Source organism: Falco cherrug, chromosome 5, assembly GCF_023634085.1.
Source record: "Falco cherrug isolate bFalChe1 chromosome 5, bFalChe1.pri, whole genome shotgun sequence".
Taxonomy (NCBI): Eukaryota; Metazoa; Chordata; class Aves; order Falconiformes; family Falconidae; genus Falco; species Falco cherrug.
Genome location: NC_073701.1, coordinates 41,106,093 through 41,122,326, shown reverse-complemented (window position 1 = coordinate 41,122,326; position 16,234 = coordinate 41,106,093). Strand labels below are relative to the sequence as shown.

At 35.1% G+C, this 16,234-nt stretch overlaps 1 protein-coding gene across 1 annotated transcript in view; it reads right to left on the bottom strand.

Moving 5' to 3' along the window:
- LRRIQ1 (leucine rich repeats and IQ motif containing 1) overlaps positions 1–16,234 on the bottom strand; it is a 113,766-nt gene that overhangs the window by 76,961 nt on the left and 20,571 nt on the right. The window contains 3 exon segments of the mRNA XM_027815279.2: positions 5,536–5,712; positions 9,826–9,919; positions 10,216–10,289. Of these exon segments, the coding sequence (XP_027671080.2) occupies positions 5,536–5,712; positions 9,826–9,919; positions 10,216–10,289 (345 nt within the window).

The following is a 16,234-nucleotide window of genomic DNA, read 5'->3' as shown; positions in this document are numbered from 1 at the left end:
ATTTTAACAAGTGGAAGTAATTTATGACATATGTAAATTTTAGCACAGCCACAAAGGATATACTGCTTTTTCAGTGGGAGGATGGGATAATAAGCCAGAAGAGGAAGGGATGGGTCTTTCACAGCAATGTACCAATGTGCTAGATCTGTCCCTGATAGTACCCAAAGACCAAGATATTACTTTCACAAACAAGTGCTAAGAGCAGAAATTACCTGTAGCTTTCTTACCAAAAAATACCTCTCAACTTGTGCCAGGATTTTCCAGGAACTTTGAGGAAAGATAAAAGCATTAGAAACAGATTTTAATCTATTTAGAAATTCAAGCCAGGCATTTATTAATGCCTGCTACAGCTTCAGTCCTAACATCAATCCACCAAGGATATCCATCACTGTCATCTTGGTTAATTTAGACCAAACCCTACTTTCACGTGCAGTGTTTGGGGAAGGAAGAGTAGAGGTGGGGAGCAGCAAACCCTTACTGACACCACCTAGGAAGTATAAAGACCCATGCACAGGCTGACTTAACCGATATGGAAAAGAACAAGTTATCCATTCTTAAAGGCCTTTCAGTGGAGTTTAAATCAGCCAAAATGTTGGCACTTAGAAAGTTTAAGGTGGCAGCGGAAGCTTGCTTACAGAACTGACACATTTTGTATAGAATTGCAGATGCAATTGCAGTAGGAAATGACAGCCAAGTTGTTCAAAGAGCATCATTTTGTCCAAATGAGACAGTAAAAACTATATGGAGAAGTCAGCAGAACAAAGCTCTTGGAGGCAAAAAGGACAGTAGACAAACAAGCTGGTTCTAATCAGCAATGGCAGCTTTCTCCTGGCCATTGCAGCTAAATCATAAATAATATTCTACCCCTTTGTGTGCTAGTCAGAATTTTGCTTAATATTATGTTTTTCCCTTTGCAGCTCTACTGCAATTTTCATAATTCTGATACATGGACTACTCAAATAGTACACTCCAACTTTAACTGAGCTTTTGTTTGTAATAGTGTGGTAAAATCTAATTTGCCTTTGGGAAAACTTCTATAATAATCATTATTGATGTTCAACTGCAGGTTACAAAAGTCCCTTACAAACACATGAAAGAAGTAACTGTTTACATATTTTCTCCTGTAATGCCATTTATGAAATTCCCCATCATTTTCACTGTATTATACATACAGTATTTATAAAGTCCAAGTTCCACTAGCCAGACATCTGCATATTTGATGACCGAAAGCAAATTACCGCAGCCAAGGTGTCGTGTTTTTTTTTTTTTTTATATGATTACTCACTACAAGACATCTAAAGTGACAGAAAGCATTTATTAGAATAAAGTTAAGTTTAAAATGTGTTTCATTCTTAAGCATGGCAAGAACAGTGAAATTTCAGGCAGAAAGCACAGAAAATTTAATTGGGCAGCAGTGGCGTATGAAACAGGGATTAGGGAAGCAAGCAGTGATTACTTTTGGCAGCTTACATACTTGAGGTCACACCTACAGGGGCTCATAACTTAGCAAGATGGGAAACAGACAGAAGTTTGCTCTATTGTTGGACTGTTCTTTAGCAATGTCACATTAATTCTAAGTATTGCAGTATGCACATATAATAGCTATGCTCTTAAGGCTTATATACAAACAAGTTGTTTAGAGTTCCTTTTATGAACTGCAGTTTTCAATGGTTTTCAAATCACCCATAAACTGTACTTTTAGTCAAAATAAACCAGAGGGTTTTAACACGCAATAAATTAATTTTAAGACTAAATTTGATAAAGATGCTTCAACCATGTCAAAGTCACCAATTTATAAGATTGTGAATGGATTTGCAAAACCTTAAAAAACCCACAACCCCCCCACCCCACCCCCCTCCCCGCAAAACATACATTCAGGAAAGGAGAGACATTTACATAAATTCTGCTCCCTAGTATTGTTCTTCTCAAACACCTGCAAGCTTTTTCAAACAAAACTTATATATAACCATAGAAAAATTCTCAACTGAAGCGACCTCAGGAGGTCTGTAGTCTAACCTTCTCCTTCAAAGCTGGGTTAGCTCTGAGATCAGACCAGGTTGCTCAGAGCTTTATCCAGTCAGCTCTTGCAAACCTTCAAGAACAGAGACTGTACAACCTCTCTGGGCAACCTGTTGCAATTCATCACTGTCCTAACAGGAAAGGGTTTTTCCTGCTGTCCACTTGTACTGGGACTGGCTGGGATGCAGTTAATTCTCATTATAGCTGCACATACAGTGCTGTGTTTTAGATTTGTGACTGAAACTGTATTGATAAAACATCAATGTTTTGCTGAACAGTGCTTGGACAGAGTCAAGGCCCTCTCTCTCCCCCTCAGCAAGTAGGCTGGGAAGGAACACAGCCAAGACAGCTGACCTGAACTGACAAAGGCTATATTCCATGCCATGTAACATTATGCTCAGCAACAAAACTTCGAGGGGGGCAGAGGAGGGAGTGTCTTTGCAAGGAAGCCATTGCTCAGAGAACAGTTGGGCATCAGTTTGCTGGTGGGAGGCAACTGCTTTGCATCGCTTCCTTGCTGTTTCTTTCCTTCCCCTTCTTCCCCTCTTTCCTTCATTTATCAAACTGTCTTTATCTCTTGCTTCTGGTCTTCTGATTCTCCCTCCCATCCTGCTGGCGGTGGTGGGAGTAGCGAGTGAGCAGCTGGTAGGTGCTTAGTTACTGACTGCAATCAATCAACCACACCAGCCTGAACCTCTCTTGTTTCAGCTTAGATCCTTGTTGCTCATCCTCCTGTCATGCACCACTTCAAACAGCCTGGCTGTATCTTCCTAAGCATGTGCTTGAACCCCCTGACCATTCAGTATCTTCTATGTATTGGTGACCCAAAATATGGGCACATTGTTCCAGATGCAAACTAACAAGGGCTGAAGAGAGGGAAATGATAACTTCTCTCAACCTACTGGCTATGATCCTGTAGATACAGCCCAGGATGTTCTTAACTTTCTTTGGTACCAGGGCACACCACTGGCTGACATTCAGTTCCTTATCTATGTAGATTCAGAGGTCCTTTTCAGCAGAGACATTTCTCAGCCAGCCAGTCCCGGACTGTACTGTTGCAAGGGGTCACTCCTTCCAAGGTAATGAACTTTGCACTTGTCCTTGTTGAATTCACAGAGCTCCTGTTGGCCTGTCTCCCCATCTTGCCTAGGTCCTTCTGAATGGTAGCCTTGCCCTCAAGCATGTAAACAGTTTCCTCCAAATTGTTGTCGTCTGCAAGCATGGTAAGTGTGCACTCCACCTCCTGCTCCAGGTCTTCGATAAAGATGTTAGAAGACAAGTCAGCCTCCGTAAGGTAGCATGAGCATTAATTATTAATAGTTAATGGATGACCTGAGGCTGACTACCCAACAGAATTCTTACTTGCCTAGCTGCCCATTCATGCAGACCATGGTTAAATGAACCAGTAGATTTTATAAATATCATCTTTCCTTCCCATTTTTTACCATCTTGTAGAAATTTATGTGAAAGCTAGGTCCTTAGATTCTATTACAGCTCTCTCAGAAGTTATATCCTAATTACAGATTGGCATTTTTTTCTGCAAAGGATACTGATGAAATCAGTCCTAAATCTTAGACATAAGAAAATTTTCTCTACCATATAGGAGGAGTACTTTTTCTTAAAAGGCAAAAAGGAGAGGGAAAAAAAAAAAAGAAAAGAAAAAATAAAAGAAGTGAAAGAACACTTTTTCAAAATGGTAAATAGATTAGGAAGTATCAGCTTCCCACCTGCAAATCAGAAGCCAAAAGTCACAAAAGAGAAGACATATCTTAAGGGTTTAATGGAGAAACACATAGGAGTTCTAGGAGCCACCTGGACCTTACATCCAGAAAACTGCACTATATAATTTCTCCCAAACTAATTTAAATCTAATTCTTAATATGAAGCTCTTTTCAAATAAATTTGTTTTGTGAGCTATGAAGATTTTATTGCAGCTTAGTAACAGCTAATAATACATCAATGTAATAACCTGTAGGCAGTAACAAGGTACCATGGATATACGGGCTTACAGGTAAATACAAAGCAGTTAGATTATGAAAAAAATGTGGCTACTTTTCCTGAACCAACAAAATACACAAGAAGTCCAGACTAAAGCATTGTTAAATGTCACATGCTTCACCTGCTCTGGGATAATGTTCAGTACCTGCTAGGATCAAGGAAACTATCTTTCCAAGCATCAGCAGACAAGTTGTATATTGAAAGGACTACTGGCTAGGAAATTAAAAGGAAGCAAGAAAGAAGACATGCAATATTACCAAGTGTGAAAACATGAGAAAGTCAGATATTGCAAAATGATGAAGATAGCAGGTATAAACGATAAAATGCTACTTGCAATGTTGTCACAGTTTAACCCTAGTCAGCAACTAAGTACCATGGAGCTGCTTGCTCACTCCCCTGCACCCCCCTCCCCCCACCACGGGATGAAGAGGAGAATTAGGAAAAAGGCAGAACACATTGGTTGAGGTAAGAACAGTTTAATCACTGAAATAAAATATAATAATAATAATATCTGTAATGAAAAGGGAGACTACAAACAAGAGAGAAATAAAACCCAAGAAAAACAAGTCACACACAATGCAGTTGCTCACCACCTGCTGACCAATACCTAGCCAGTCCCCAAGCAGCAGTTGGCCCCTCCTAGCCAACTCCCTCTTGTTTATATACTGAGCATGACAGTCATTGGTATGGAATATCTCTTTGGCTAGTTAGAGTCAGCTGTCCTGGCTGTGCTCCCTCCTGGCTTCTTGTGTACTCCCTCATTAGCAGAGCATGGGAAACCGAGAAGTCCTTGACTTAGAGTAAGCACTTTTTAGCAACAACTAAAATATCAGTGTGTTATCAACATTATTCTCATACTAAATCCAAAACACAGCACTGCACCAGCTACTAGGATGAAAATTAACTCTATCCCAACCAAAAGCAGGACAAATGTCTAAGATGAAGTCACTGGACAACTAGCCATGGTAATAATAATAAAGGTAGCATGTATGACAAAATCAAAGACCTGTAAACAGAGCCATCTGATCAACTACTTTAAGAGAAAAGAGGTCAAATCTTTTGCAATCATTTAGAACATGAATAATACAGACATGGAAAACAAATGCAGGGAAAAAAAATACATGCATATTGCACCAATAGCCAAACTAGGTTTTATGAAGGTAAAGATGAAAATCATGTTAATATGGTTATACCACTTCCAGGATTTAAGCTACTATTCCTGCATGCCACTGTACTATCTTGTGTGTATGGATTCATTCAACTACTGCTAACTGAAGGTTTTGAAACTACTTCAAAGGTTTTGAAACTGTTTTCTCAAACAAACAATCAAAAGTCAGGGTCCACATATTAAAATATCTGATTGAAGTACTCTCTGCACTGAAGTCAATGATTCTAATCTCTTTCTTAACATAATACATTTCTAGGCAAAAAGCTAAGTAACGTTTATGAGATGCCAAACTGCACTTAATACACGAAAACATATTTCTGGATGCAATTTATATTCACATAAATGCATACCTGAGTTCAGCAGCCTTTTTTTTTAGTAGAACATTGTCTTCAATTTGAGCTTGACAAAGTTCCAGAAAAGTTCTTGATTCTGATCCTTTGATTCTTTCAGTTGTGGGTAAACTGTGACACCTTAAGACTTCACCATCAAGAACCTGTAAACTAGGAAGGACCTTAGACACAGAAGGCCTTAGAAAAGAGAGTCAGAATTAGTTTTACAAAAAAAAAATAAAAATATATATCTAATGCTAGAACTCCCACTTTATTGATATAATCATCTAACAAGACAGAACATGACAGTTTCCCTAAGTATTTGTATATATCTGTCCTTATTTCATATGTTTATATATTAACTAAAACTTTATTCTTAATAAACCACAGAACTTAGCAAGATTTCTTAATGCTTTATTGGCACAAGGACCACTGCTGAAACACTGACCCCAGGGGGGTCAATGGCAACATTCTCAATTCACCAGAGCTAGCATTTTCCCTACTTAAATAACAAGAAAACTTGACACACCTGTGCATAGGCACCTGTAATGCATTTGATTAGTAGGGCACACAACAAATTAAGTCATGGGATTAAGATACAGCTCAAATTTTGTTGACACATTGAAAGGTTTAGATTTAAAAACTGCTCAGAGTACTAACGTTGTCAGTCTTGCTGCATTTACCATTTGCATATACCAGACAAAGCAATATGATATTCTGTCTGACTGACAGGAAAAAGTTCACTTTTGAAATATTGCATTTGGGTCAGTGAAAGGGATGACAGTAGATATGACATTTCCTTGTTATGAAAAAGACAACTGGGGCCACTGATGTAATAAAACAATATATATCAATTAAAAAAACCCATACCATCAATGCTCTCTCTTTTAGGTTATTTTGAAATATAATCTAGTACTGCAACCTTTTTTCACATATTTTTTATACCACACCATGTTTCTTGAAAGTTCCAAGATTGCAAAATTGTTTAAATCAATACATCAACAGTCAATATTTTCATTAAGTTAGTTTTAAATAATACTTCAGAACTCTTGAAAGAACACTTAATGTAGGCTGTAAGTCCCCTTAGTAAAGAAGATAATAATGTTTTCAACAATTTAGAACTCCCTGACTATTCTCTGAAAGTAAAGGACTGTTACTCAGCTCAGACAATACAGACTAAATTTAAAATCAGAGAATGTTTCTATAACTGAGATAGAATATTCCAAAACGTAGCTCAATAGAATAGAATATTAATTTTTTGCAAATATAAAACTTACATTCTCTGCTGCCCATTAATGTAAGAATAACACTGTCCGAAATACATTTGGAATAAAACAATGGGTGTAGATAAGACAGTCCCTGAAAAAACAGGGAGAAATTACCAAAGCTGATGTTGAATAGTGATGCATCAAAAAAGTGCCATATCGAAGTTGATTGATGCTGGAAGTAGTGTGTCTTAGAGCTATGGGATCTCAACACTAGTTTTTCCAGCTGGGTTTCTCCTGGTGAAGGGCTGAGTCAATATTTCATTTAGTGAAAACTTCCTGGTGAATATTCTGTCACTTAAGAGGCTCTATTAATCATTACAGCATTGAAACACATTCCCCTAGGAGTCCTCATACTGATCCCAGGGTTTAATTTTTAAAAAGCAATTTCTTACTACTTCACTTTTGTTGGTGTTATCACTGGCTGGACATGAAAGTACAAAACCAATTGGGAAATTTTACAACTAATTCCTTTGTTGGTATCAAGGGGTTATGTAAAGTTCACTGGAACATATTGCCTGAAGTTACGGTCAATGCTGTATTCAGCAAATCCATATTTTATAGTATCCCATACTTTAAATCCTTTAGACAAATGAATCTTTTGTCTAATCACAAAAGCTCTATTGGGTCAAGCAATCTAAAGTGTCAGTTCTTATAGTTAAATTGGAATTCAGAAAGCTTTTCCCCTCCAGGTTAGAAATGAAACACTAGTTAGTGCTGTAAAATAGTGGGAATTAAAACAATGTAAATGGGAATTTAAAATATTGTCACAGTCACTGAATTTTATTCACAAAATTACCTGCAGGAACTACAGTAGTGCAAATAAGTCTGCTCATTAAAAACCAAACAAACCAACCAAGAATGTATTTGTAAAACTATCTCTTAAACTACTCAAATATTTCCAACCAAAAGTTTCAAATAGATGTTTTTTTCCATTGGAATACTAATCAAAAATTTGTACAAAAATCTTCTAATGGAAGATGCACATGTAAGAGTGGGGGTTTTTTTTGCTTTTTGTCTTAAAATACAACATATATTCCAAAACACATATACCCCAAAATTTGCTGTTGTTATACTAGGTAATCTAATATAGCAAATGTGAACACAATTTATCTAACCACATTCTTGTATAACATTGCAGTGTAAAGTCTCAAATTTAACTGACTTGATATTATACAAAGAACAATTTTGGCCATTCTTCAAAATTGCTTAGCTTAAAAAAATCATATTTTTCTAAAAAACACAAAACTTCAATCACCTGATATAATTACATCCAAAATAAAAGTCCAACTGCTGTGTCTTATTTACTACCTCAGACATTTTATTATGTCAACAATTTCCTAGGTAAATACTTTATTTCCTTAGCTGAAAGACTTGGTAATGATTTAAATTCTTAAGAATTAAATTCTTCTTTGTATGTTTAATTAAATGATGGTAAAAGTTCACTAAAAGACACTACCATTTCAACACATATTCTTGAACATCACCTAAAAATCTAAACTTGCATTTCCAACTTGTCGTTCTGCTCTTGAAGGCTGGTAGACTAGAAAGTATTAATTCTAAGGAAGATGAAAGAACACTTCACATTAAATTTTTAATTTTTTTAAAGTTTTAAATTAAAGTTTAAAAACTGTCCTTTTGCTGAGCAATTCTCTCAAACAGCTTTAAGTTTTGATAGCATTGGCCCATACATACAGGATATCAGACCAGAGAATTCTCAAAGAAACAGGAGACTTCTACAAAATACAAAAAAACCAAGCCAACCACAAACAAAAACCAACCCCCCCAAAAAAACCACAAAAAAACCCCTACTCATGCACCATTTTATTCATATGGCTTGCAAATACAATCCCATCACAACTACTCATATCAGAGATTCTGGTGACTGCATCTCATTTCATATGTCAAGTTGCCTTTCTACCTTATCCAGTTTATATATATATATCTATAATAGCCTCTAGGACCAGCTCTTTAATTTTTATTTTTTTTTTTCAGATTATGAGTGTTATACCTCACTGGAGAGCAAAGAACAGCATTCCTTTTATACCTGTGTCTAAGAGCTATTAATTTTTGGTGTAAAGATAAGGAATTCTCAGAACAAGAAAACAGTCTAAGCAAAAATCAACCATTCATTCCAACTTTTTCTTCTTCTAAATTTTTTTTCCTTAAAAGATAGTAAGTCAAGGATTCAATGATACGTTTATTACAGACACCACCTTTTCTCTATGTGCAGTGTGAACTTGTCACAGCAGCAAGACTGTTACGCAGTGAATGGATGAAGTGATGGGAGTAAATAAAAAAAAAAACCAAGACAGCAAAGCAGAAACTACAAGAAGGTACATGATAGACATGGAAGTAATGGTTCTGAGAAGGGCAAGTGAGCAGTGAAAGAACATAATTAATAAGAGAAAAAATAAAGGTTTGAAACAGTGCAGATGAAAGAGAAGGAGAAAAAGATTGAATGGATGGTTATGTCTTTGTGTAAAAGTTTTAACGGAATGTGCAATAGGGTAATAAGGGTCAGACAAAAGTCAGTTAACAAAGGTGGTAAATTTGTCAGTAAAGAGGAATAACTAGAATTCATGTTGAAAAAGACAACACTGTGATCAATGGACAAAGAAGCAGTTACAAAGAAACAGCACAGAGAAGGCCTATACCATCTTTATAATTTCTTTATTTGCCTAAAAAAACTGTCATAAAGAAAAATACTCATGTAGGATAATAATTAAACAGCATACAGAGACCACTGCCAGTTTTAGCACAAACTGCTTCTTATTAAGGTTGAAGTACTAGTTCAAACATCAAGATTTTTGTTTGAACAAAACTAAAAACTGGAATTCTTAGAAAATAAAGATCTCAGAATTGCATTTTGTTTTATTTTCATGTAATTGTCTTCCAATTTGTGGTAATGTTCATACTTACCTCATTTCTACTGTTTAACTAACATACATACACCAAGTTCTTGGCTGATTGTTATTGATGAGCAAGAAGTATATACGCCTAGGTTTTGCCTGAGTGATTTTTTGATTTAACAAATTTTTCTTACCTCCAATTCCTGTCTTGGAGAAGAGGATTTCCACCGAGTGACAACTCCCTTAGTTTATGACAGCCACTTAGCCATGTAATGACATCTTTAAGGTCTGTATTGTAGTAGGAAAGAAAATTAAATATGAATTTGAATGTAGAACCATAATATTTCTCATAAAATCTTACATGAACGTAAAATGTACCAAACCCATGAAGTACAACAAACTATTCTGTTACTTATACTATATAGTTACAATTAATATCTATAATGTTCATGTTTGGGAAATATTTATATGTTTTCTGTATAAATGTCTCATAAATAAATTGGAGCAATCACATTCAAATAAATTCATAATCTAATAAAGAAGTTCTTGTTTGGATGAGGTTTTATGTTCTTTATACAACTCACCTAACAAACAGTTATTTTTGATATCCAGCTTTTCCAAAGATACAAATGAATTTAAAGGCACAAGCTCAGTTAATCTAAGAACAAAACAGAAGATATTTTTTTTTTTTCAAGTAAATAAAGCAACAGTTCATGAACAGAAAGGCACTGGAACCTTTTACAGTTATGACAATTTGCTTATTTACATATGAAAATACTCATTTAGCTATCCAAGGTGCTAAAATTAATTACTGAAATTTTAAATTGAAAGCATTTATTAGCCTTCTCTGTAGCTCAGGTTTTAATATTTACTCATTAATGTTTTATCTGGTAAATATTTAATTCTGTTTCTTGCATTTAGTGCTGGGGATCTGAAGTCTTGTAAAATTTACACAACTCAATTGGCTTTTCATTAGGCACCATAACTAGAATGAAACTATCAGAAGGCCCTGATTCTGGAGAAGAAATAAAATTTGCTTTTCCTCTTTCCCTTAGTTTCTCATTGGTCAAACTTCTTGTCAGTTTTTTTTTTCTCTTCTCCACTCAACACATTATTTTCTAGATCCTGAAACTAACATAATTGCTGTCAGAGTTGTATTTCTTAACAAGTTAAGGCTGCACTGTCCTGTAATATATTTTCAGTGCTTCCTCTGTCTTACTACTTTCTGTAACACAGTGTCAAACAGGTGCCTGTTATACAGACAGTTATGGAATTGCTGTTCTGGCATATCAGAGCTTTTCTTGTGCAATAAAGCAGCAAAGCAGTAGTAAAACGGTGACAAAATTCTTATTTGTAGTATTGAAGAGTAAATGCAAGAGCTGAAATGAGCTGAAATTCACCTGTACAAAGGACTTTGGACTGTAAGATGTGTATTACCTCTACTACTAAAACATTATTTTCCAGTGTTATTCAAGTTTCTTTACTTAAAAAACTTGCACTGGTGCAACTAGGAATGAATGCTGAATGGCTCGGTAAGTTGCCAGGCTATTTCCAACTATCACTTTTCAGTTTTAAAAGTTTATTTTGTTTTATGTTAAATGAAAGAGGGAGGAAAAATTAAAACCAAGATGCAAAAAAATCCCAGTCTTCAACTAAAACTGGAATGTTTATGTATAAGCACATACTAAATCAACTGTATCTTAAAAAAATAAAATAAAATACATGTTTAGATAACTTGTTTCACTTCTGTAAGGACAAGCCCTAAGCATAAGAAGAGAATGGCAACACCAATGGCAATGTGTATGGTCACTTTATGACTGCTAATTTTCATGGAAAGCAGTACTTTTTGAGGGTTATGGTGCCACTGAAAGCTATAAACAAGAATTCTTATGGTCAGAAACATGACCATGCAAAATACCAACACCCACTCACTCCACGAACTTACAAGTGGTCAGAGCCAAAAATGCTTACTTGTTGCTGGAATGTGTGGCCAGGCATTACAACTGAAAGGCAGAGCTAGATTTAACTCTGGTACACAAATTCTGGACCAAATTGGTTGTAGATTTTTTAATCTTACTGGTAATTTTACTATATGCAAAACAGAAATAAATAATTTCCATGTTCAGTTGACAAGTATTTCTATATGACAACATAACATTTTAATAGTAAATTCAGAGAAACAGTCATAAAGTTAATTGAGTATACGTCACTATACTTCTATTTCCTTCTCAAACCATATTGTAAAGTCCTGGTTCTAGTCCTGTTTAGCTCTATTACCTCCCTGCCAGTTTTCCATGGAATCAAATAAATATCAAGTATTAACTCTAAAAGGCATTGCCTTCTATGCAGATCTGTACATAGTACTACATATATCACCATTTTAGATTCTCATGACTAGTCAATAGTACACAAATATATATAGATATTAATGGCTAACAGTATGGCTGCAAAGATTAAAAATCCATGACTCAGATTATAGATTCACATATTCAGAAATATCCAAGAAAATAAACATTGTACTTTGCACAAGAGATGAAAGATAATGCAGTATATTTTTATTTATAATGAGTGAGTTCTCTGGATCTTCATCAGTATATGCTGTGGTGAATCAGAAATTGTCTGCTGGACTATCCTTGTCTGCTGGTGGCATTATAAGAGTTAAAATATTTTCCCGTCATTCTATAGCTTTCCCTTTACTGACATTCTTTGTTAATTTTTTTCCTAAGAAAATTCAAACCAGAAAGACAAAGGACATTACTGAAAACTTAATACTACTTGACCTTGTCACATTAGCCCTGGGCATAAGAGAGAGATAAATTACAAAGAAGACACAAAAGTAAAATTCACCAAAAAGCAAGCTATAGCTTCCTCTTTCTGCTCCCATTTAAGGCTGTAGCAGGACAGGACACAGACAGACACAGAAATTCTGTCAGAAAGCACGACTTAGGACACTAAAAGAGTTCTAAGTATGCATCAGAGAAAATAACAGATTTCTATTCTGAACATGAATAGCATTTACTGCTCAGGATGGTCCAAATCCTTCTGTGCATCTTGCTTTTCCCCAGAAAAATTATCGCTGATGTCAATGAAAGGTTAGCAGGAAGGAGGGCAAAATAATTAAAAATAAGTGTATATTAATCCAGACCTTTAAGTAAAGCCCATATTACTTTCTCATTCTTTAAAAATAAAAATATTTTAATAAATATTTTAATTTGCAATAGTTAATATATTTATAAGTAGCAATCAAATATAATGTAGGAAATCAGTCAGCCACTTGTTTCTTGAATAATCTAGCAGGCAGTACTTCAACTGTATTGCCCATGGTGCCACATACTTAGAGATAAACTTATCACCAGTGAAGAATTACTGGAATTGATCAAAAATATCTAGACTGATAAGGGTGGGATAGGGAAAACCACTACACATAAGTATAGCTTTTTAATGACTGACTTATTTCAACATCCAATGACATTTAGATTTATTATGATGACTCTGAAAAGTAGTCAAATTCTCAAAACATGATGGCTTGCAATGACAGTGAGTTCAACGCTTACATCTGAGAAATTAGGCAAAAAACATAGAGAGCATATATATTTAAGCACGGAGAACAATATGTACTAAGAAAGAATTGAGCTGACATTTTGGCATTTCTATTATAAGACTTTTAGGAATAATATGCACCTAGTTGCAAAACCATGGGAGCAACATGTTCAGAAAGAATTTGATTCTGGCTAGATCTGTTTCCCCAAAAAAGGAATTTTTGCAGATGACTGAATTTTTCTAAATGTTAATTTTTTATCTATCACACTTGGGCTATCTTAATGAAACACAAGAGACAGCAAAAAAAGAACTTTGCCATATTAATAAAAAATTTTAAGAGGGATAGATTTGTTTATTTAAAGTTGGAAAAAAGAAAAAAAGAAAAAAGAAAAGGGAAAAATAAGTAGTATCTACCTGAACAGCAGATTGATTTAGTGTCTCACTGTGAAACTTTTAAATGAAGAAGACATTAACAAGCTACATAATTACGTGGGAGTACATGTAAATATAAATACCACATGAACTCTTAACACATTAAATACATATTAATTTCAGTCCTAGGGGCACGGTTTTTCTCTCCTACACTTAAATCTTTACCCACAGCAGAACAAAGAAAATGTGCCTTTTAAAAACTAACTTAACAGTGTGTTCTCCAGCTGCTGTAATATAAGAGCATGAATCTTCATAGTCCCAATTCTGCAGTAACCAAGTCAAAGAGGATACTCATTATTGGCTTTGGTCAATTGCACACTGACCAAGCACATGCTTTGTATGTAAAAGCCACAATAAAATACTTTAAAAAAACAGTAATGGTGAAATAACTGCCATTTTTATATTTGAAGGAGTTAATCACTACCTATTATATTATAATTCATTGTTGCTAGGGTGTAGGTTTAAAACAATTGATTTTTTGAGTTTTATCTTTGGCAGTTTCTGGTTTATGATACAGACAAAGCATCTCAGGAATAAAAAAATCCTGTAAATTAGTGTAAGAATTTTCTTTTCACAGTACTCGATTTTAGAAAGAATACAGATTCACAGCATTACCATTATATGGGCTTCCTGCAATCAGTAAAAAGGAAATGGCACTCAGTGCATGCTCAAAAAAAATTCACAAAATTGCACTAGCTGTAGGATAAAAGTAAAGAAACAGCTTTTCTTTCAACAGCTTACTCCATTACATTCACTGTTTCTATAGAACATCTAGTTACTTATGCTATAGCCCACACATATGGAGTTGCTTATAAGTGTACATAAAGTGAGCGTAACAGAGCAGGCTACTGAAATGCCAGGAATTTTGAGGCTTTCAATATGCATTTAAGGCTATCTTGTCCTGTCTGTCACAAAGATTTGACATAAGCTATAGATACATCAAGGAAAGAAAAGGAATTGTTTGGGGAGGAGGTGTGTGGTTATTTTCAGCACATCCGGTTTGCTGATGCAAAAATGTGCTTTCTCCCAGTCCAGCTGAAAAAAATTCAGTGGACCAAACACTGTCTCTCAGCTTGGCCACTGGAAAACCAGAATAAGCACTACTACAATGGACATTAAAGACTGAAGGATTATGGGATAGGTGAGAGACATAAAGTACATGGTCAGTCCAGCACAACCTAGCTCCAGAGGCTGCATTCAAGCTATGCCTGAGACTGTGTGACTGTGCTCCTGAGTTTGTCTTCTCCCTAGCAGGCATATGAGGCCTTCAAGCAGTTTGGAAAACTTTTTACTACACACAGCATAGCTACACCTTAATATTAACAAAAACCCAAAACCAAAACAAAACCAGAGGAAGAGGAGGAAACTACAAGAAGATAGAGCCACATTACTGTACATTCCACAAAAAACTAAACAGGACAAGGAAAAAAATTGTGAAGAACCTGAATTAAATCAATATGTGTGATTCAGAATCTAACACTTAACTAATAATGTTCTTGTTAATCGCAGGCAGACAGCGCTTTCTCCAAACTCCAGAAGAATTAAAAAAGAAAACCCTACAAGCCCAGCAACTTGAAGATTAGATTCTTTCCAAGAGAGTACATGCATACTAATTAATTAAAGATGATATAAAACCAATCAGAAAAGTTAGATAAAAATACAGGTTGTATATACTCAAATAATACCAATTTTCCATGAAGGGTATTCCTTATAATAACAGGACTCAGTCTTACAAATCTTTTCTCCCACAGACTCCCAGCTACAGTTGACTCTGCTGAACTGAATGTCACATAGGATGGGATTCATCTGTTCAAATGTGGACACCTATGTACAAGCTCATCATTTTAACTCTGTTAATAGTCAATGAAGATGAACAGACAGTTATGGGGTATGATTAGCCTCAAAGAAAACAGCTGAAAATGACAGATGAACCACACTTTAAAAGCATCTCCTGTTCACTAACAGGAGAGTAAAGTGATTAGTTCAGAGAGTATATTCTGTATATTGTAATAGAGTATATTCCATTTATTAGCAGAGATCAATCTTCTTCAGAGCAAAATGGTCACAGCATAGAAAAAGAATTAATTTAAATACTAACTTAAAATTCATTTTACTGCTAACATTATAAATTATAATTGTTCCTTATTTTTGTAGCAGTATTTAAATTGATAAAAAGGAGGTGGGGGTGGGTAAATCAGAATTATGACTCCAGAATATCTGGTCATTCTAACTCTGCAATTGTACAGACTAGTTTAGAAAATGAACAGAAAGCTTATTACAGAGTACTTGAGTGCATGATCCAGTTTTACGCTGCTTGTCTTGATCCTTACTTTTTATACCTTTCCGACTGAATCATAAGAGTGAAAAATTAAAGCAACTATGCTTATTTTGGAGGGCATTAACATATGTATTAAAATAAAACTCAACATTCTCATTTGTCCTTTTTAACTCTAGTAGTTGCACTTAACCATGCCTTCAGAGTCTGTTTTGAATAAGCTGGCTGTGAAATATGAAGTTTGACAGACATACTCTAGAAACAATTGCTAAAGAAAGGGAAAGAAAGAAACAACATGGTTTTAATAATGCCACAATGCTCAAAAATTATTTTCATATAACATCTAATAGAAAAAA